Here is a 21337-nt window from a genome sequence, read left to right as displayed (position 1 = left end):
AAAAGCATCAGAGAAAGCGTTGCTGAGAATATAGAATCCCTAAGGGCAGAAATGAGAGCGAATCTGACAGAAATTAAAAATTCTATGAGCCAAATGCAGTCAAAACTAGAGGCTCTGACGGCCAGGGTCACCGAGGCAGAGGAACGCGTTAGCGAATTGGAGGATGGGTTAGTAGAAGAAAAAACGAAAATAGAAGCTGGTCTTAAAAAAATCCACGCCCACGAATGTAGATTACGGGAGATTACTGACTCTATGAAACGATCCAATGTCAGAATCATCGGCATCCCTGAAGGGGTGGAGAAAAACAGAGGTCTAGAAGAGATATTTGAACAAATTGTAGCTGAAAACTTCCCTAATCTAGCAAGGGAAACAAGCATTCGTGTCCAAGAGGCAGAGAGGACCCCATCCAAGCTCAACCAGGACAAACCTACGCCACGGCATGTCATAGTGCAATTCGCAAATATTAGATCCAAGGATACAGTATTGAAAGCGGCCAGGGCAAAGAAATTTCTCACGTACCAAGGCAAAGGTATCAGGATTACGTCAGACCTGTCTACAGAGACCTGGAATGAGAGAAAGGCTTGGGGGGGCATTTTTAAAGCTCTTTCAGAGAAAAACATGCAGCCAAGGATCCTTTATCCAGCAAAGCTGTCATTCAGAATTGATGGAGAAATAAAGACGTTCCAAAATCGCCAATCATTAACCAATTTCGTAACCACGAAACCAGCCCTACAGGAGATATTAAGGGGGGCTCTATAAAGGTAAAAAGGCCCCAAGAGTGATACAGAGCAGCAAGTCACAACCGATACAAAGACTTTAAAGAGAAATGGCATCATTAAAATCATATCTGTCAATAATCTCTATCAATCTAAATGGCTTAAACTCTCCCATAAAACGCCACAGGGTTGCAGATTGGATAAAAAGACATGACCCATCCATTTGCTGTCTACAAGAGACTCATTTTGAACCCAAAGATGCATTCAGACTTAGAGTAAGGGGATGGAGTACCATCTTCCACGCAAATGGACCTCAAAAGAAAGCTGGAGTAGCAATTCTCATATCAGATAGACTGGATTTTAAACTAGAGGCCATAGAGAGAGATACAGAAGGGCACTATATTATTCTTAAAGGAAGTATTCAACAAGTGGATATGACAATTATTAATATATATGCCCCCAACAGGGGAGCAGCAAGATACACAAGCCAACTCTTAACCAAAATAAAGAGACATATAGATAAGAACACAGTAATAGTAGGGGACCTCAACACCCCACTATCAGAAATAGACAGAACACCCTGGCAAAAACTAAGCAAAGAATCAAAGGCTTTGAATGCCATACTCGACGAGTTGGACCTCATAGATATATATAGAACACTACACCCCAGAACCAAAGAATACTCATTCTATTCAAATGCCCATGGAACATTCTCAAGAATAGATCATGCTCTGGGACACAAAACAGGTCTCAGCCAATACCAAAAGATTGAAATTATCCCCTGCATATTCTCAGACCACAACGCTCTGAAATTGGAACTCAACCACAAGGAAAAACCTGGAAGAAACTCAAACACTTGGAGGCTAAGAACCATCCTGCTCAAGAATGACTCGATAAACCAGGAAATCAAAAAACAAATTAAACAATTTATGGAGACCAACGAGAATGAATACACAACGGTCCAAAACCTATGGGATACTGCAAAGGCAGTCCTAAGGGGGAAATACATAGCCATCCAAGCCTCACTCAAAAGAATAGAAAAATCTAAAATGCAGTTTCTATATTCTCACCTCAAGAAACTGGAACAGCAACAGAGGGACAGGCCTAACCCACTGACAAGGAAGGAGTTGACCAAGATTAGAGCAGAAATCAATGAATTAGAGACCAGAACCACAGTAGAGCAGATCAACAGGACTAGAAGCTGGTTCTTTGAGAGAATCCATAAAATTGATAGACCACTGGCAAAACTTGTCCAAAAACAAAGAGAAAGGACTGAGATTATTAAAATTATGACTGAAAAGGGAGAGGTCACGACCAGCACCATTGAAATTGCAAGGATTATTAGAAACTTTTATCAACAGCTATATGCCAAAAAACTAAACAATCTGGAAGAGATGGAGGCCTTCCTGGAAACCTATAAACTACCAAGACTGAAACAGGAAGAAATAGATTTCTTAAATAGGCCAATTAACTATGAAGAAATTGAGTCAGTGATAAACAACCTTCCAAATAATAAAACTCCAGGCCCAGACGGTTTTCCTGGGGAATTCTACCAAACATTCAAAGAAGAAATAATACCTATTCTCCTAAAGCTATTTCAAAAAATAGAAACAGAAGGAAAGCTACCAAACTCATTCTATGAGGCTAATATTACCTTGATCCCCAAACCAGGCAAAGACCCCCTCAAAAAGGAGAATTACAGACCGATTTCTCTAATGAATATGGATGCCAAAATCCTCAACAAGATCCTTGCTAATAGAATCCAACAGTACATTAAAAGGATTATCCATCATGACCAAGTGGGATTCATACCTGGGATGCAAGCATGGTTCAACACTCGCAAATCAATCAATGTGATACATCATATCAACAAGAAAAGACTCAAGAACCATATGATCCTCTCAATTGATGCAGAAAAAGCATTTGACAAAATACAGCATCCTTTCCTGATTAAAACCCTTCAGAGTGTAGGAATAGAGGGTACATTTCTCAATCTCATAAAAGCCATCTATGAAAAGCCTACTGCAAGCATTATTCTCAATGGGGAAAAGCTGGAAGCCTTTCCCTTAAGATCAGGAACACGACAAGGATGCCCACTCTCGCCACTATTATTCAACATAGTACTAGAAGTCCTTGCAACAGCAATCAGAAGACAAAAAGGGATCAAAGGTATCCAAATCGGCAAAGAAGAAGTCAAACTGTCTCTCTTTGCAGATGACATGATACTCTATATGGAAAACCCAAAGGAATCCACTCCCAAACTATTAGAAGTTATAGAACAATTCAGTAAGGTGGCAGGATACAAAATCAATGCCCAGAAATCAGTTGCATTTCTATACACGAATAACGAGACTGAAGAAAGAGAAATTAGGGAATCCATCCCATTTACAATAACACCAAAAACCATGCGTTACCTTGGAATTAACTTAACCAGAGACGTAAAGGACCTATATGCTAGAAACTATAGATCACTTTTGAAAGATATTGAGGAAGACATAAAAAGATGGAAAAATATTCCATGCTCATGGATTGGAAGAATTAACATAGTTAAAATGTCCATACTACCCAGAGCAATCTACACTTTCAATGCTATCCCGATCAAAATACCGAGGACATTTTTCAAAGAACTGGAACAAATAGTCCTTAAATTTGTATGGAACCAGAAAAGGCCCCGAATCTCCAAGGAACTGTTGAAAAGGAAAAACAAAGCTGGGGGCATCACAATGCCGGATTTCGAGCTGTACTACAAAGCTGTGATCACAAAGACAGCATGGTACTGGCACAAAAACAGACACATCGACCAATGGAACAGAATAGAGAACCCAGAAATGGACCCTCGGCTCTTTGGGCAACTAATCTTTGATAAAGCAGGAAAAAACATCCGGTGGAAAAAAGACAGTCTCTTCAATAAATGGTGCTGGGAAAATTGGACAGCTACATGCAAAAGAATGAAACTTGACCACTCTCTCACACCATACACAAAAATAAACTCCAAATGGATGAAAGACCTCAATGTGAGACAGGAATCCATCAAAATTCTAGAGGAGAACATAGGCAACAACTTCTATGACATCGGCCAGAGCAACCTTTTTCACGACACATCTCCAAAGGCAAGAGAAATAAAAGATAAAATGAACTTATGGGACTTTATCAGGATAAAGAGCTTCTGCACAGCCAAGGAAACAGTCAAAAAAACTAAGAGACAGCCCACGGAATGGGAGAATATATTTGCAAAGGACACCACAGATAAAGGACTGGTATCCAAGATCTACAAAGAACTTCTCAAACTCAATACACGAGAAACAAATAAACAAATCATAAAATGGGCAGAAGATATGAACAGACACTTTTCCAATGAAGACATACAAATGGCTAACAGACACATGAAAAAATGTTCAAAATCATTAGCCATCAGGGAAATTCAAATCAAAACCACACTGAGATACCACCTTACGCCAGTTAGAATGGCAAAGATAGACAAGGCAAGAAACAACAATTGTTGGAGAGGATGTGGAGAAAGGGGATCCCTCCTACATTGTTGGTGGGAATGCAAGTTGGTACAGCCACTCTGGAAAACAGTGTGGAGGTCCCTTAAAAAGTTAAAAATTGAACTACCCTATGACCCAGCCATTGCACTACTGGGTGTTTACCCCAAAGATACAGACGTAGTAAAGAGAAGGGCCATATGCACCCCAATGTTCATAGCTGCATTGTCCACAATAGCCAAATCATGGAAGGAGCCGAGATGCCCTTCAACAGATGACTGGATTAAGAAGCTGTGGTCCATATATACAATGGAATATTACTCAGCTATCAGAAAGAACGAATTCTCAACATTTGCTGCAACATGGACGGCACTGGAGGAGATAATGCTAAGTGAAATAAGTCAAGCAGAGAAAGACAATTATCATATGATTTCTCTCATCTATGGAACATAAGAACTGGGAGGATCGGTGGGGGAAGGGGGGGATGGAGGGGGGGTAATCAGAGGGGGGAATGAAACATGAGAGACTATGGACTATGGGAAACAAACTGGGGACTTCAGAGGGGAGGGGGTGGGGGAAGGGGATGGACTGGTGGTGGGTAGTAAGGAGGGCACGTATTGCATGGTGCACTGGGTGTTATAAGCAACTAATGAAGCATCAAACTTTACATCAGAATCAGGGGATGTACTGTATGGTGATTAACATAATATAATAAAATAAAATTAATTATTAAAAAAAAAAAAAAACAAAAACAAAAAAAACAAAAAAAAACTAAAGTTTATAAATACTACATTCAGGTGCCCTGTGGTGGGATTTGTCTTGTATTTTGCAGATAAAGAAATAGAATTTGGTGACTTTTTTCAGAGTCCTAGATGCAGGTCATTTAATTCCTGATCTTTTGGGAGTAAAAAATAGGGCATCAAGATAACTCCTTTTTAAAAAAGATTTTCCACTTAAGTCTGATGTTTAAAAATTGAATGTTTATTATTATTTATTGGTAACCTTATTTCAAAAATAGAATTTGATACAGCGTTCAAAAGTACGTGTAATAAAGTGAAACAAATATGTGTAGAAAAAAGTGCAAAGGGAAAATAAAAGAAAAATAAGAGATAATCATGGTTCTGGTCAGTGTTCAAAAATGCAAACTGTGTGATCGTCTGCAGTTGGCAGATGGGGGCCACGGATGAGAGCTCACATTACCCAGAGCCAGCAGGGAGTGTGTTCTGTGGTTCAGAAGTCATAGGTTTGGGACGGTCCCAGCAGTTCCCTTCCTGGGGTTGAGGTCTAGGTCAGTGTATCTAAGGGTCCCTCACAGGCGCCTGTGGTGGGTGTAGTGGTCTGTGTCTCCCTTAACAGCATCTCCTCCCCTCTGAAAGGTGACCGCCACGTTGTGTGTTGGCAGTAGTTTCTGTGATGCACTGGCACTGGCTTGTCCCTTACACGTGTCCCTGAAAGTGGCTGGGCCCAGGGTAGAGCAGGACCAGCTCTCATGACTGAACTTCACTAGGGATTGAGCAGTGGAGTTTGGGCTCTGTCAGCACATGAGACACTGGAACCTGAAAAGGACGTTTCCATTTTCTTGATGGCACAGGGGAGAGAAGCTCTTAGAGCCACGTCTACGAGCAGGTGTGTGTCATGGTGCAGTCATTATTTACACTGCTAGAGCTTAGTGGCAGAAATACTGCCCCTATGTGGGTCAGTTCTAGGGGAGTCACATGCGGCCTTACTTTTTGGCAGATAAGTCTCTGAATTTGTCCCTTACCACTTCGCCACCAGCCATCTGTGTGATCTTGGTGTCTTTATCCTCTAACTTAGGAGTGTTCCAGTAATCATCTCCATGGGCAAACAGAAATGTTTGTCAGCTGAGTTTTTGTGGAATCAAATGAAACTTTGGAGAATCAGGGAGACTCCTGGTTGCTCACACTCTGTCTGGCCAACAGAGCAGGTGAAGCTGACCGAGGGAGGGAGGAGGAAGTCTGATGGACAGCGTTTCAACACAGGAGTCTGCTCACCAAGGCTGCCAGGCACCAAGCGGATTAAAACAGGGTTGAAGATGTGGGCCGTAGGTGTGAGATGCCAGCTGCCGTGGCCATTGTGAGATTAAGCAAAGCAGGCCTTACCACTGTGGGGCACAGTGGGCCGGTGACTGTGGTCTGACTGTTGAGAGGCCCCAAACCAACCCCCTGTACTGATCCCATAAGTGACTTGTCACGTTCTTGTAGACGAGGTGTAATACCACATGCAGTGACCCTCCAGTTCTGGGCACTTGTCTGTACAATGTCCTAATTTGGCTCTTAGGTGGATCTGTAGCCCTCGTTATCTGAGACTCATGGTCGTATAGCCTCCTTCCTCTATGAATGCAAGCCTCCGTTAGATAGTGTAAATGTATGTACTTTTGGTACATTTTGGTTGAACAAGTAGTATTTCATAAATGAAGATGCCACACGTGAAGGTAACAGCCCAAATATCTTATACATAATCAATCTGTCTCACACTTTCACTGACCACATCTACGTGCTAAATGCATCACCACCATGATCTCCTTCCATTCCAGCACCAGTCCGACAAGGCAGCAGGTGGCACCTCTGCCTTAGAAGTGAAGAAACTGAAGATCAGCTTCTTCCTCTTGAGGTCACAGGGCTAAGAGGGGTCTGGACCCCGTTCTGTGTGACCTCTGAGCCTGTGATCTAACCACTGTGCTCTTCTGCTTTGTGGGAAGAAATGATTTGCTCAGTATTGGGAACTTAACATCTTAGTCATTTGTGCTATCAGTTCCAAATGGCATCTTTCCTGGGGAACAACTTGTGGGAAATTATCCTAAGATGGTTTCTGAGCCGTGGTTTTCCTAAAATGCCACTTCCACAATGCTGCTTGTTCGTTGTAGGGTATGAGTTTGCCTCATGCAGAAGGTTGATTCGGACCCTGAGTGTTCCTCGCCTGTGAGCTGTGAGGTGGGGCAGCCGCTCGCTGCCCAGGAACCATTCAGGCCCACATCTGTGTTCACAGGGCGTGAGGAACTACAGCACTCCCGTGGGCTTGGATTCCAGGGTCCTTGTGGACTTAGTAGTGGTGGGGTCCGTTGCTGTTTCTGAAAAAGGTAAGATTAAAATTGGAAACTCTTGGATGTGACCTGCAGCTTGACGTTCTGCTGTCTGTTGATCTTTTAAACAATAGACGGTAAGTAATTTCAGTTTTCTGGGCACATGTCTGTCCTCTGAAACCACTGTATCTCTCGTTCATTTTGAAGAATTAACTCAGTCCCTCATACTCAATACCATCACAGTATTTTCATTTTTCTTAGGAAAAATAAAGTGAGATCATCTCTCTTACAGGTAGTGAAAGAGATTTCCTCTATTCTTAAGCTACCTGGAACTGGAGCTGGATTTATTTGTAGTATGTCAGTAGATAGTTGGTTTTGGAGAATCTCCAGTGAATGGAAAAACATTAGGTTCTAAACCTTGTTTCTGTTAGGAAGCAGCAGCCTCTGGGCAACACGGGGTGTCCCGAGCCTGCCTGGGGAGGCCTGGTGCTGTGCTCTTCAGGCTGGTGAGGGGGGAGGGTGTCCCATGCTGTTGCTTGCTGTTTGCCTTCTGCCAAGCTGCCTGAGGGACTTGGGTCCCTGTGATTCCCCTGGGACCTCTTCCCCCTCCGCTGCTCTACCCCAGGCCTGGCTCGATACTCTTCGGAGATGATCTGGTTATATTGCTGCTTATACTGCCACAGCCTCAGTGAGTTCCAGGCGAGGTCAGCCTGTCACAGATGTGCGCCTGCACAGTGTGGTCGGGCCCCTTGCTGGGAAAGCGTTGTCTCTCCTCCTTCCCTTCCAAGCGGAAAAAACACTGTTCTAAGATGCACATTCTTAAAACTGTCCCTTTGGAAATTAACCAGCCAGAGCCAAGTTCTTCCTTCAGGTGAGCTTTCCAACAAACAGTTGGTAAGAGATGCTCTTAAGTCATTCATTCCAAATCCTGAGCATCGTGTTTTTAAATATTGGCCTTTCATATCTTCACCTGGAATGTACGGTGTTTGCCAGCTCTCTGCACTAATATGTGAGACACTGTAGTGCTTCATTCTTTGCTTTCTCTGTATTCGCAGTTACAGCGCTTTGTCTGTGTCATCAGGGATGGGTTCCCATGAGCACACGTTTCCTGGGTGCCTACTGTGGGCCAGGTATCAGGCCAGCCCTGGGTTGTCCCTGCCTTGGGCCCACAGTGAGCTGGAAGAGCAGACACATCATCTGAACTCTGGTATGATGTGCTCGGTTCTTCACTCAGGGCTGGGTGTTTTGGAGAGAGGTGGAGTAGGAGAGGACTTTAGGACAGAAGTGGCAGTGTGTTCAGATAGCATGGCCCTTCAGTAGGTTGGGGTTGGCTTTCCAGAGGCCGTGAGGCCAGAGGACAGGATTGGGGTCATACCCTTCTGGCAGTGGGAAATTAACAAAAGTCTTCTTTTAAAAGATCGGGAGTTTTCTTTCTTAGCTGAGGGTGTATGAAGAAGAAAACAGTGCTCTGTAAATGTCGTCATTCAGGTAACCCCCAATTAACAATAAAAGTCACCATGCGCATGTGTAGAAAATTGGAATAGCACAGAAAACACCACCTGTGCTCTTCCCAGATGCCCACGGTCAGCGGTTCCTTGTGTCGACACAGATGCCTGTGAGTCCACACATATCCTGCATTCTGTGTGTGGGTTATGATTTTCCTGGTTCTGTTTTTCCAGGAGGGGCATCAGTGCTTCATGCCCTGCTAGATGATGTCTGGCCAGGGTCTTTGCCCGTCTGTGCAGACTGATGGGTACGTAAGTTGTCACCAGGGCTTGGTTTTGGCTTTTCCCTTACAGATCACACTAAAGTGAGGTGTAGTCCTGTGGTAGAGTTTCTGTGTGCCTTCGAGGGCCATCCATGGGATAACTCCAGCAGAGGAATTGTTGAACCAAAGCGTGGACTTGAAATCCTGGTGGCTGTTGCCAAAGAACCCACTAGAAAGGTTGCCTACCTCACATCCCCAGCACCTCTCTCCCTGCTCCCTCATAAATAGCTAGAATCATCAAACCTCCATGTTTACCAATCCAGTAGTGAATCGTGGTGGTTCATGTGCCATCTGATTGGCTTTTAATGGTGAGGGAAGGAGGTCATTGCTCATATTTGCTGCTCACCTGCCTGCCTCTGTCTGCGGACTGTTCTATCCTTTGCCATTTCTTTGCTTCACTGTCTTATGCTTATTTGCTCACGTGGTTGGAGGTTGGTAATGACAGATGAGAATCTCAGACACGTGGGCAGTAATGCCCTTGGTGAGGATGCTGCTGCTGATGTTAAGCGGAAGTTAGAATTTCTGCCGCGTCACGGGCTTCCTGATGGCAGGGTGTGTCGTTCTCATGGGAGCCAGAGGCACTGTCATGTTTTCTGTCTTGCTGCGACTTACCTGCTTTATAGCCTGTCATGCAGCTTCAGCTAAGCCTTCCGCGGGCCCCATCTAGGAGTCCACAGTATGGAACTGGCTCTGCCAGACCCGACCCTCTCCCAGGGACTGCTGGGCTTTTCAGAAGACAAGGTGATGTCCTCTTAAATCACGTATCCCTGATTTTAATTTTTATTTTCTCTCCAAGAGAAATCGATTAGAAAGATTTTGTTTTTAGTAGGAATTTGTTCTTAGTCTTTTTAAAAACTACTCTTTCATTGCTTTTAAATGTGAGTTCTCACATAAACACAGGTTCCATTTCCTTTTGTAACACATGTAAAAGGCTCAAGCTTCACATCACCGTTTGCTGACCCCTGTGCATATGCAGGGTCAGCATGCCCCTGAACCCCACTGTTGAGGGCTGCCTGTGGGCTCACTGTGGAAGTTTCTAAGGAGGTGCCAGGAATATTGAGTGCAAGTTTCTGCTTCCACTGCTACCTAATGAAACATTTCCTCCTGAGATACTGATACCCTGCATGTCTCTTAGGCTGGAGAATTGGGAAAGGAGAAGGTTACGCTGATCTGGAATATGCCATGATGGTGTCGATGGGAGCTGTCAGCCAGGGGACGCCGGTGGTCACCATCGTTCATGACTGCCAGGTGCTGCCCATGAATGGGCCAAGCAGAGCTACTGCCATACCCCTCTGAGAGAGCAGGCGGGGAGGGAAGGAGACAGACGCACAGAGACAGACTGGTCTCTGCTTTCATTCCACGTCTGCTGTGAGTGGTAGAGATCAGTCGGAGCTGGATCTGTTTGGCAGTGAGGCCTTATCCCCGTGGGTCTGGTGAGCCCTGTGCTTCCACCGTGCAGTGCCGTGAGCACAGGAGCCACATTCCCCATCAGCTCCCTCACCCACTTCTGTTTGACCAGGTCATCAACATACCTGAAGCGCTGCTTGAGGACCACGACCTAACAGTGGACTACATTCTCACTCCGACGAGAGTCATTGCCACAGGGTGCGAGCGCCCAAAGCCAACAGGAATCTTGTGGTCCAAGGTGGGTCCTGTGGCCAGCAATGGCTGTAGCTCAGAGACATCTCCTCTTGTGTGGTATTCTTTGGCATGGCAGCTATCCATAGGGCAGCATGTCTGTGCATTAGAATCATCTGTAAGCTTTGGATAACTCAGCTCCTCCATCACAATCTCCAGGCATGGGCCCAAGAATCTACTTTGCAAACCTGTGGGATTCTGATAAGCAGCCTGGTTCAGGGTCTCCCGCTGCAAGACACCTCTTCTAGATGGCAGAAGGAACAGTCCACTCAGAGGTCCAATGCCTTGACATACTGTTGGCCAGCGGGTTTCATCTCTCAGAGCTATGTCCCACCATCCTGGCCACGACAACGTACTGTCTCATCAGCTTTCCTGTTCTAAGTCCCGCGTGTCTTGCTGTGACCTGGCTCTCCAGGCAGTACCCACAGCCTTCATAAGCTGATGTCTTTGTGACTTCTGTCTGCAGCACAATCAGTGGCACACATTACATTAGTCTGCAGAAGGATTTCCATCCCAGAGGCCAACCTATAGGTTATGATCTTGCCTGCTGGCAAGCAGCCAAAGTTACTGGGGAAACAAGGAGAGTTGTGCTTCGTTTGGATTGACGCCATTGTTCCATTCTTCCATTCCTTAAACCTGAATCATCAGAGTTGGAAAGCAGCCTTCCCTTGGGCGTGGAAAACCAGTAACATCCACCTTCAAGGTTGCTACCAAAATGAAACACCACGGCACAATGGGCCTTTTGCACAAACGCCACAGTCAGGCAGTTTTGGGGCCTGTGTTCCTTCTAGATTAGCCTCGATTAAAGCAGAAAGGAGGAGCACACATGACCTGGAAGCGAGTAGATGGGTCTCTCCGAGTGTAGGCAGAGTGCCATTGGGAAGGCATTGGCACCGTTTGTGAATATTCAAATGTCCCTTGGTGTCTTCCGTAAGAACTTGGGTTTACCTTGGAATTTGGTTCCACGGCTTCTCTTTAAATGGAGACAGCTACACGGGTCACAGGAGCAAGGTGGCATTTGCTCACAGCTGAGAGGATGGGTCTGGGGAGGTTGCACAAGGGGTAGTCACAGTGAGGCTGCAGGTCCCTTGGAGGCCAGCTCTTCATAGACGTTGGCCAGCTACAGCCCACCTTAGGAAGATTCCAGGTGGTCTCTCTAGGAAGAGAGAAGGTGTGCTGCTTTGGGGAATGGCCATGGTAACATCCTGCTAATTTTAACAAAAATAGAAAAATAGCAACAGATGATGTCATTGGTCATGTTATGTTAAGAGACTCCCTCTATGTGAAAGGAAACCACATCAACTAGAGGTGCCAGTGACATAGCTGGCCACACTGTGTGTGCAGCCTGTCAGGACCAGCACTGTTTCTTCACATCCCAACCGTCTCACCCTCTTCCTGGAACATCTCATTGCTAGTGAGGCCTGGGCGAGAATCACAGACTTTTAAAATGCCGTTTCTCATCTTGGGGTCCTGTGTTCTTTGTTCTTCCACCCCTGGGCCTCCATTTGCATGAATCATGTGAGAGCAGCGACTTTCTCCAGCCCCTGGGGCTTCTGTTCTGGCCTTGCTGTGTATGCAACCAGGGTGAATTTTCATCGACATTGGGAAAACCGTCCTTGAATTCCACTGAAGATTTGGGGAGGGGTGGGGGAAGTTCAGTGCTGGGGTATGGCATTATTTCACATTGACTTTTTGATACACATTGGCATATCCTTCTGTGATTTTCTACCCATAGACCCATTATCGTGTAGGTATTAGAATCCCAGAATTTGCCTCTCGTGTATTTTGTTGGAATATATGGAATCACAGTTCCTTCTAAACACTAGACCTCTCGGATGAAGGTTATGAAATACATACAAAATGTGATGCATTTTTTTAACTCGTTCTTATTGCACAAAGATTATGCAGCATTTGACTCCCTGGTCTTTGTCCCACCTTCTCAGGGATGTGCGTGGCATCCCTGCCTGGGACCAGGCTGCTACGGACTCAGCTGTCCAGCTGTAGCTACTTCGGACAGCGGGCTTCCTTGACCCACCTCCTGCTTTTCTCTGCCTGTGCCTTGTGGTTTTAAAGATGGGAGACCAGGTGGGGCAGTGGTTTAGAGTGAGGTTAGAAGCTGCAGCAGCACGTCTCAGTCACCATGTGACCTTGGTGCGCCCTCTGCAAGCCCCCCACCATTTGTTTATCTGTAAAGTGGGGTGCTGACAGTGCTGACCTCACAGGCAGTACACACAAAGTGCCTGCTGAACTTGGCCATTGTCACTGTTGTGGGGGTCACAGGTGTGAAATGCAAGTCAATAATTGTGAGAAATGTACCTGAACACTCGCTGCTGGCAGAATCCTTATAGTTACCATCTGAGTGGTATACTGAGCCAAGACAGGGCCTTGCCCATGTCTCTCCATGGCACTGTTAACAACGTGTGCCCTTTACCGCCTCTCAGTGAAGGAGAAAGAGACACTCCTTCCAGAAGGTGCGTCTCTGTTCATGTGGGGTCCTCCTTTTCCTCAGAGCGGCCTCTCACATGGTGTGGACCCGGTGACCTGTAGAACTCTGAGGGACTTGGCCATGTCTGAGCTACAAGGTGCCATGACTGCCTCATTTCATCCACAAGCTGCCTGCCCTGAGAACCTAGAACTCCCTGAACCGTCCTCTCCCCTCCGGTCCAGCAGGTCTACCCTGGTGAAAGAAGGTGCTTTCCCCAGGATTTCTGCCTGGCTGGTGTGTGATGTCAGAGACCTGGCCGCTGAGGCGGGTGCTAAACCTCTGGGCAGCGCTTCCAGCTCAGGTGGTCTTTTAGTCTCTGGGACAGTAATCCAGATGTCCCTGCCTGTGGACAGCCGTGTGTAAGGTGATCTGTCGTGGCTCAGGATCCGTTTGCCTGCATCTTTTAGCTCTGGCAGGAGTACATGATGGTGGCTGAAGTCCCCAGCAGCTAGCTTCCGGCAGCTTCCCCACAGCCCAGTCAATTTCCAGGGCTGCAAGGTGTCAGGTGAGTCATGGCAAAGCAGTGAAGCATCCTGCTTGGGAGCCTGGCTGCCTGCTAGACCCACGTGAGTGCCTGGAAAGCAGCAGCAGGATGGAGTCCTCTGCACAGGGAAGGCATCAGGCTTCCCTAACACTTACGCTCCCCTCACACAGCCCCACTGGGCTGAGCCTCTGGACAGCCAAGACCCATACCTCTTTTATTACTTCCTGCTGAGCTAGAATGAGGCAGAGGGAAGGTGAAATATTTATTTTAACCCTGGAGACATGGTTAGGCAGCGGGGTGTGGCTGCAGCTCCAGAGAGACCCAGGGCACCCACGAGACTGCTCCTTGCCACCAAAGCCACAGATGAAAGGACTGCTTCCCAGCCCCCTTGCTTCCCACAGTAATTCTGGAAAATTGTTTTCTCCTTAGTTAAGAAAATGGGACGGACTTGTATCCGAATATTAACAGTAGTTACCTCTGCAAGCTGGGATTTCAGATTTCTTTTCATTGTTTCCTAAATTTCCCACAGAAAATACACACGTATATAGTCAACAGTATTCAGTAGAGAAAACAGGACATTTGAAACCATTTTCCAGGGGCAACCTTCTGCTCAGGCGTGTTTGCCTCCAGCTCTACAAGGAGCCTCCATTCTCCGCACTCTCCCAGGTGGTAAAAAGAGAGAACCCAAGTTGCAAGATGGTTAAATGTGTGCTGCTGCTTAGAAGTCATGTGCTTGTGCGTGGCGGTGACACTGTACTGTCCAAGCTGCTTGTGCAAAGCATATGCCTGTGTGTGAGGTGGACCACATGGGCCCCTCGTCCTCATGTGGCTGACACTTGGGTGTGGAACTGAGCCTATAGCTGCCGGGCATGGACTTGTCCCACACACGGCTCTGAACTGGCCCAGCAAGAGCGGACCTCACTGCTCTTGTGGGCCTGTTACACTGCCACCTCCCCCTGAAGAGCATAGCACAGGCAGGAGCTGTGGTTTGCAGATGGAAGCTGGCATCTTGTTGTGACAAAGGTTTTGAGGTGATCATGTATACCAGAAAATAAACAGTTTTTCTTAGTGACTTCCATGGCCACTCCCAAATAGAACCATCTCCTTGATTGTGGGCATGGTTTGAAGCAGTGATGGTGTGTGGTCATTGCCCTGCTGGTCCTTCAACAGCCACAGCAAAAGCATACTTATAAAGGACTAACGCTCTGGGGGCTTTTTTATTGATAAGTGACACCTTTGATCAGCTATGTGCAAAACAATGTCTTAAATGAGCCCTATTATCATTAAGAGAGGCTGTAATTAGAAAGCAGACAAATGCTGCAAGGCATTCAGTGGTTCTCCTGTGTTCCTGCTTGCTTACTCTATAGAATGATTTCGCCTTGGTCATTTGAAAGTGCTGTTTCTGAAAGTATTTTTGGTCAGTGAATGATAAGCATTAGTGTCATACAAGACAACTAATAATTTTTGTGGAAGTTGTGTTTCACATTAGAAATACTTACAGTGTTCCTGTTTCCTCGCCAGCAGCTGGGTCCTGGCATTTTAGAATGAGAGGGATTCTAAAGATCGTCCGTCCCAGTCTCTGTATCTTCTGGTCAAGTAAAGTGAGAGCCAGGAAGAGCAACAGGTCCAAAATTATGAAGCCATTGGGTAGTGGAGGCAAGATTAGAACCGGTATCTCTTCCTGGGTTGGCCACAGGTGCCGTGAGAGTGACATTTCTGATCTGTATTGGATTTAGCAAGTATTTCTAGGGGATAGGATTTTTCATTTAATCTTTAAAGAGGATGTATATTTATAAATGTCATTTGTAAACATCAGAGATGAGTGGTTGTAGCATATAAAAGAAAATCAAATTTGCTTTATACTATTTAATGGAATGGTTAGTTATAGAAAAGCAGAAATACTTTTTTATGTTTGATTGATGGGCAAAGTCTTTCATTTCACATGGCACACTTACAGAACGTAACAAATGTTCCTAATTGCTAGCCAGGAAAAACAGCATAGCCCTGCCGTGGACTGTCATGAGTGTGAGGCCAGCCCATCCAGTTGGTGCACAGAGGCCTCTGTGTCAGCTGTGGGGCAGCCGTCAGCCCAAGCCACTCCTCAAAGAGCACAGAAATGGCAAACAGCTGGGAAAGTGTCAGAAGCCACCTTGTAGACAGGGAGATTTTTCCATTTAGAACTTGTGGGTGCAGAAGCGTGAGCTGACATTAAGCTTTGTCATTCCTTACCCAAAAAACATCCTGCTCTCGAGATGAGCAATTTTACGTAGAAGTGACGTATTTGGCCGTTTCCATTTCTAAAGATCTCTGTGTGTGTGTCAGTGTGGCAGTGCTGTAGACTTAGTTCATAATCTGTGCACGGTTAAAACGTTTTTGTTACTCAGCTGATTATAGTTTGTCCATGTGCCAGCTTGGGATAAAGTAGCTCCCTGTGATGTCCAGAGAAGGATGTATTTTTGCCTCATATGACATGTTTTAAGTGGATTTCTGCTGCTGAGTGTGGAGCTTTGCCCCATGAGCTGGGTTTCCTGAGAACACTTGCTTTGGCCTGAGGGAACCATGTGGTTCCACCAGGCAGAAGCACGTGGGAGTTTTATTACTTGGGGGGGTCACCCAGCCGAGACAGCTCTGAGCGGGTGTTGGAGGAAGTGTGGTGTTTACCAGGGGGTTTGGCCTCCCTGCTCTTGTCTACTGGTGTCACACTGAAATGACATTCAGTTCTTCTATAAAAGAATGTAGTCACGTTTCCTCTGATTGTAATTGCAATTTTAAATTTGGTTGTCCTTTCTAAATACTAGTAACTTAAGATATCCTTAAGAATCTAATTTTGACCATTTTAGGGGCACCTGGGTGGTTTTGTCTCCTAAGCATCCCACTCTTGGTCTCAGCTTAGGTCTTGATCTGAGGGTTGTGAATTTGAGCCCCAAGTTGGACTCCACTGGAGCTCCACTGGGCATGGAGTCTACTTAAAACAAAAAAGAATCTAATTATGACTATTAGTTTAAATCTGTTTTGAAATACTCTGAAAGGACACAAGAACCTGAACTCTTTAAGAAGGTGGATGGGGGTGTGGGAAGAAGTTGGGTTGTCTGGACTTAGATCACCTTTAGGATTCTTTGGGACCAGAGCGTCTTAGGGTACTGGCCCGTGAGCTTAGTCATCTTTGGAAGAATCACTTAAAAAGAATTGCAGAGGGTCAAGTGGAAGAAATCTTCCTTTTGATTAGGAAAGAGTAGTTACATCTCCTGCATATCTCCATGGCACAGACATGGTATGTGTTTGTTTCTCTGCATCTCACTTATGGGAAACATTAGAAGGAGCAGGTCTTCCTTTGAGCAGTATATGGCAGCCAGGCATCTAAGTGCTACTTTGGTGACCCCGGTAGACAAGTGCCACCTGCAGAGGCTTCTGACGTGGCTGTGCCTGGGAGCAAGGGCACTGTCCATTTGGAGAGGGCTCTGACCGAGTGGAAAGGCTGTGCCAAGGTGGAGAGTATTGTCCACTTAGTGCCAGGAGAGAGAACCAGGTACTAAATTAATGAGGATAAGGAGCCTTAAAGTTTGTGAGAAGGTACGCGAATCGACTGTTCTTAGGTGTTTGAGTTTCTTTGAATCTTCCTCTGAAGCACTGATCCTTAACCTGGGTCCTGTGTACCTCTTGTGGTTTGGAGATCTACGAATAGAGTTTGGAAAATTGCACACAAAATTGCTGGGGACTCGTTCTTGGGAAGGAACCCCAGCTTCTCTCAAAGGTCTCGGACACCCTGGCAAGGATAAGAACCATTGCTCTAGTTACATACAATTCTGAATACAATGAGAACATTGTTACTAATCGAGCTATTTATTTTTAGAGGAAGGTTTTACCTGTCTAACTCGTATGCTGATCTGTGTTCCGACTTACCCAGGTTTGTGGGAAATCCTGTGTTTGGACCATTGCCTGCCTCTTGGTAATTGGCCATTTACAGGCTTTGTGCCCTAAAGAAAGACAGAAAGCATCTCTAAAGAATGAGGGTCACTAAGAAGGACTGAAACAGTGCGTTTCTGTATTTTTTCTGCTGTGTGATTTCTCAAGTGACAGAAAGCCGGTTCTGCCCCGGGCTTCATTGTCCGGTTCAACCTAACACGCAGGGCTGCAGCACGTGCGGCTGCCGCACTGGCCTGGGACCATCAGCCTCCACACTGCAAGCTGGATCGAGGCAACCCCTGTGCTCGCAGGCCCCGCTTGTCAATCCCAGTTCTTGAGGATCAGAAACCGCCTCGCGTAGTGCTGTTCATCTACCGTCTCCTTTGTTGCAGGGTCCCAAAAGGCCAAACATGTCCTTCGTATATAGGAATCCTATTCATTAAGACTGAACGTTTTGTGTAGTGTTATCTTGTAGCTCGACGACCCATTCATTGCTAGAAAGCGTTTTTCAAAAGTGGTGTTCTATTTCAGATTTGACTTGTTTCTGCATTTTCAGTGACACCTTGAAAGGTTTGGTCCCTGAGAAATCCTCCTCCGGTGGAGGTTGGGAGAAGGAGGAGGCCTGGGTGGCCCTGTTAAAGATCCCATCCCATCCAAAGGCATAAGTTGGGAAGAGGGGGCAGGCATGGAGGCAGAAACCCCCATTATTCTGGAGGTCGCCAGGGGTGTTGCCACTTGTGACCGTGTAATCCTCCTTCCAGTAACCTTACTTTCCCTTCCGCATAGGAAGACTTTGGTTTTCTACGTCCTGGGCCTCCAGGAGAATAGAGAAAACCATTCCTTTGCTTGCCAGCTGCCGTGTCATGTGAGGCGCAGTGCAGAAAAGACAATCCAGAGTGGCTCTGGGGATCCCAGATTTCACTTAATCTGGGGCAGTGTGGGGGCTGGGGTCAAAGTGATGGATTAAGACAGAGGGGTCCTTCTTCCCAAAGAGCCAGGTTGGGCCGCTGGTACAGCATGGCAGAGAGACTGCTCACCTGGATAGAAGCAGAGGGTGCTGTACGACTCTGATTTCTCCTCCCTCCTGACCAACTTTGGACACCCGGAGAGTAGCTGGAACTGCTTTGCTTTTTCAGATCAGCTGTGAGGTGATGGGGAAAATCCCAATACTCAGAAGCCTTCGTTACCGAGAGAGGCAGGCTGGGAAAGATGTCACCCTTCAGGATGAGCCCCGGCACCTTCTGGGAACCAGCAGCCAGCAGCCACCTCCCCTGGGCACTGTCAGAAGACCCCAGGACCCACACCAGCCCGGATCCTGTTCCGGGCAGGGGGAGGATGGGCCTGCTAACACTGTTTACATCGGTAACCTTCCCCGGGACGCCCGAGTGAGTGAGCTGAAGAAAGCCCTCCGAGAACTGGGCGCAGTCCCCCAGAGGCTCACGTGGCAGGGGCCACAGCGCAGGGCCTTCCTCCACTACCAGACCCCCGCCTCAGCCCAGCAGGCTGTCTCCTGCTTGCAGGGCTTGCGCCTGGGTGCTGCCACCTTGAAGGTGGCACTGGCCAGGCAGCAGAGGGCCGGAGACGTGACAGGCAGCTGCTCAGAGGAGCCATACCCTGACTTCCGCTCGGCTGTCTCCGACCTGTGATGATGTGCTGCTCTGGTCCCCGTGGAACTTAAGGGGCCCGTACAGTGGGACTCGGCGAAGTGTTTCTGCATGAGCTGCTTTGCGCCCAGTCCTTTCCAGGATGGCCCAGCCTTCTGTTACTATCTGGGACCTCCTGACGAGTAGCAAGGTAGCCAGTAGTGCACTGCCGACATGTCCAGGCCTTGCCCTGAGTCCTTCAGCCTGCCTGCTGGATGTTACAGCTGTGCTGGTTTCTCTGTAGTAGTTCAGAGGCTGTGGGGAACCAAGCGGGTGATGAACAAGTGGGAGTAGATGGTAACAGCGGTTAGGAGCGCCTGCGCCCTTGATTTCGGGGGGGGGGGGCAGGGATTAGTGGGGAGAGGCCCTAGCAGGGATCAGGTGCCAAGCACACCGTGCTGTCCTTGGATCCTTGGTCTGGTATGACTACAGCAGGAGAGCTGTATTCACATCGCAGAAGCCAAGTCCCCTGAGTGCAAACTGCTTGTCACAGCTCAGTGCTAGTGCCAGTGATGGAGAGCCAGTGTGTCGTGCGGGTGGCATGCATCTCACTTCTGTGCCCTCCTCGCCTTTCCAGCCTCCCGCCGTGTCTGGGTGAACGCCCTGCACACCTCGCTGTCTTGTAGGAGGTGCTGGTTGTGGAGAAAGCTGTCCCAGCCTGCGTCTCAGTGACAGAGATGCTCGTGCTGGTTTGCCCAATGCCTGATGTTTCTTGGGATTTTCCTCCAGTTTTCTGTTCCTAAAAAACAAAACTAGATTTTGGCTGAACTATGCTTTCTAAACAGAAGTATTTTTGCATTTGATCCTGAGCAAAAAGTCAAAGTAAGCATTTTAATGGAGATTCCATTTTTTTTTTAATGTATATGTGTTCAAAATTTTGATTTTTTTTTTCACCAGAGGGTCTTACTGAGCATGTTTTAAGCATACGATCATACCTCAAGAGGGTAGGCCTTACATGTACTTTCAATAAAACCTTGAGGTACTATCTCCCTTTGCAAAAGCATTTTACTGTTGGTTTTACAATGAAAATATTGTGGAGATGTCAGAAGGGAAGTCTGCGTTTAGATTGCTCATTAAGTGCGGGCTCCTTTCCCCAGGCGTCATGAATAAAGCGAAGGGCAGAAATATCTGAAAAACAGGCCAGCACCTCTCCTTTGGGCTTCTGGGCCCACTCTTCTCCGCCTGAACCATCTACCGAATCCACGTGGCTGGTTTCATTTTGTCACCCGGCGCTCAGCTCAGACAAATCTGGTCATCTAACTCCTCGCATTTGGGGGTTTTTTGGGGGAGGGGGTGGTGGTTTGCCTTGCTGTTGTTTTGTTTGTTTCCTTTTTTTCATAATTTTTTCCTGTATTTGACATATTCTTGTTTAGTCCTTGTTGATTTTTTTTTGTCATTGATCTTTCACCATTTGAGTAGTACTCCAGGAGATCAGGAAATGAGTCTGTGGCTGTCTTGTTCACTCCTCACGGCGCCCCAGCTGTGAGGGCACCTGGCAGACACAGAGCAGCTCAGGAAAAATGGGAGACGTGGATGGATGCATCAGAGCCAAGAGGGAGGAGCGCGCCTGATCACAGCACTGGGAGTGTGTCCCGCACCCGACACCAGCCAGCCTCCCAGTTAGGCCAGCTTGCTTGACTTTGCTGTCGGTTACAGCCGGAATCATCCAGATATGTTGATGTACAGATCATCTGAATGAATTCATTGTTTTTATATTTGTGGTAAACAGTTTAGTATAAGCAAAACCCAAGATCCAAGTGTCTGAAATGTAAGTATCCCAAACGTACCAGCCTGCATGCCTTTTCTCCTCCTCCTGTCACAGACAGCCTGGGAGTGACAGTCTGTCAGGGCCTCCGGGACGAGTGCTCTCAGTATAAGGCGGGTGCTTGTAACCTGGCTTTTTGTTCCCAAGACTTGAGTATCAGTGATGGTGGTGATGGCCCTGGAGCCACTTTCCAGGTGACAGAGTGTCACGGATGCTGAGCCTAGTGGAAGTGGGCAGGGGAGGCAGCAGCACTGAGCTTGTTGGAGAGCACGTTCGTGAGGGTCTCTGTTGGGCACACCATCTAGAGAGGCCCGGGAGAAGAGCCATTTCTGCCTCGGGGGAGGCCGGGTGTGGTGTGGTTTGGCCCTGGCATATGGGCTTCTCCCGGTTCAGAGGAAGGCACACACAAC

The 21337-nt window shown here is 46.9% G+C and overlaps 1 protein-coding gene across 9 annotated transcripts in view; it reads left to right on the top strand.

Annotated features, from left to right (window-relative positions):
* Positions 1-20875, top strand: part of MTHFSD (methenyltetrahydrofolate synthetase domain containing) — a 31537-nt gene extending 10662 nt beyond the window's left edge. For 7 of the 9 annotated variants that reach the window (XM_034672760.1, XM_019803678.2, XM_011229680.3 and 4 more), the window contains 4 exons: positions 7208-7298; positions 10145-10257; positions 10529-10654; positions 18656-20875. In XM_034672760.1, coding sequence (XP_034528651.1) covers positions 7208-7298; positions 10145-10257; positions 10529-10654; positions 18656-19165 — 840 coding nt within the window. In that variant the 3' untranslated portion in view covers positions 19166-20875. The remainder of the gene's footprint in view (positions 1-7207; positions 7299-10144; positions 10258-10528; positions 10655-18655) is intronic. The other 2 variants (XM_034672762.1, XM_034672763.1) reach the window with 1 other exon arrangement.
* Positions 20876-21337: the final 462 nt, after the last annotated feature.

Source organism: Ailuropoda melanoleuca, chromosome 12 (assembly GCF_002007445.2).
Source record: "Ailuropoda melanoleuca isolate Jingjing chromosome 12, ASM200744v2, whole genome shotgun sequence".
Classification (NCBI taxonomy): Eukaryota; Metazoa; Chordata; class Mammalia; order Carnivora; family Ursidae; genus Ailuropoda; species Ailuropoda melanoleuca.
The sequence above is the reverse complement of the archived record's forward strand: the minus strand, read 5'-3'. Positions and strand labels throughout refer to the sequence as shown.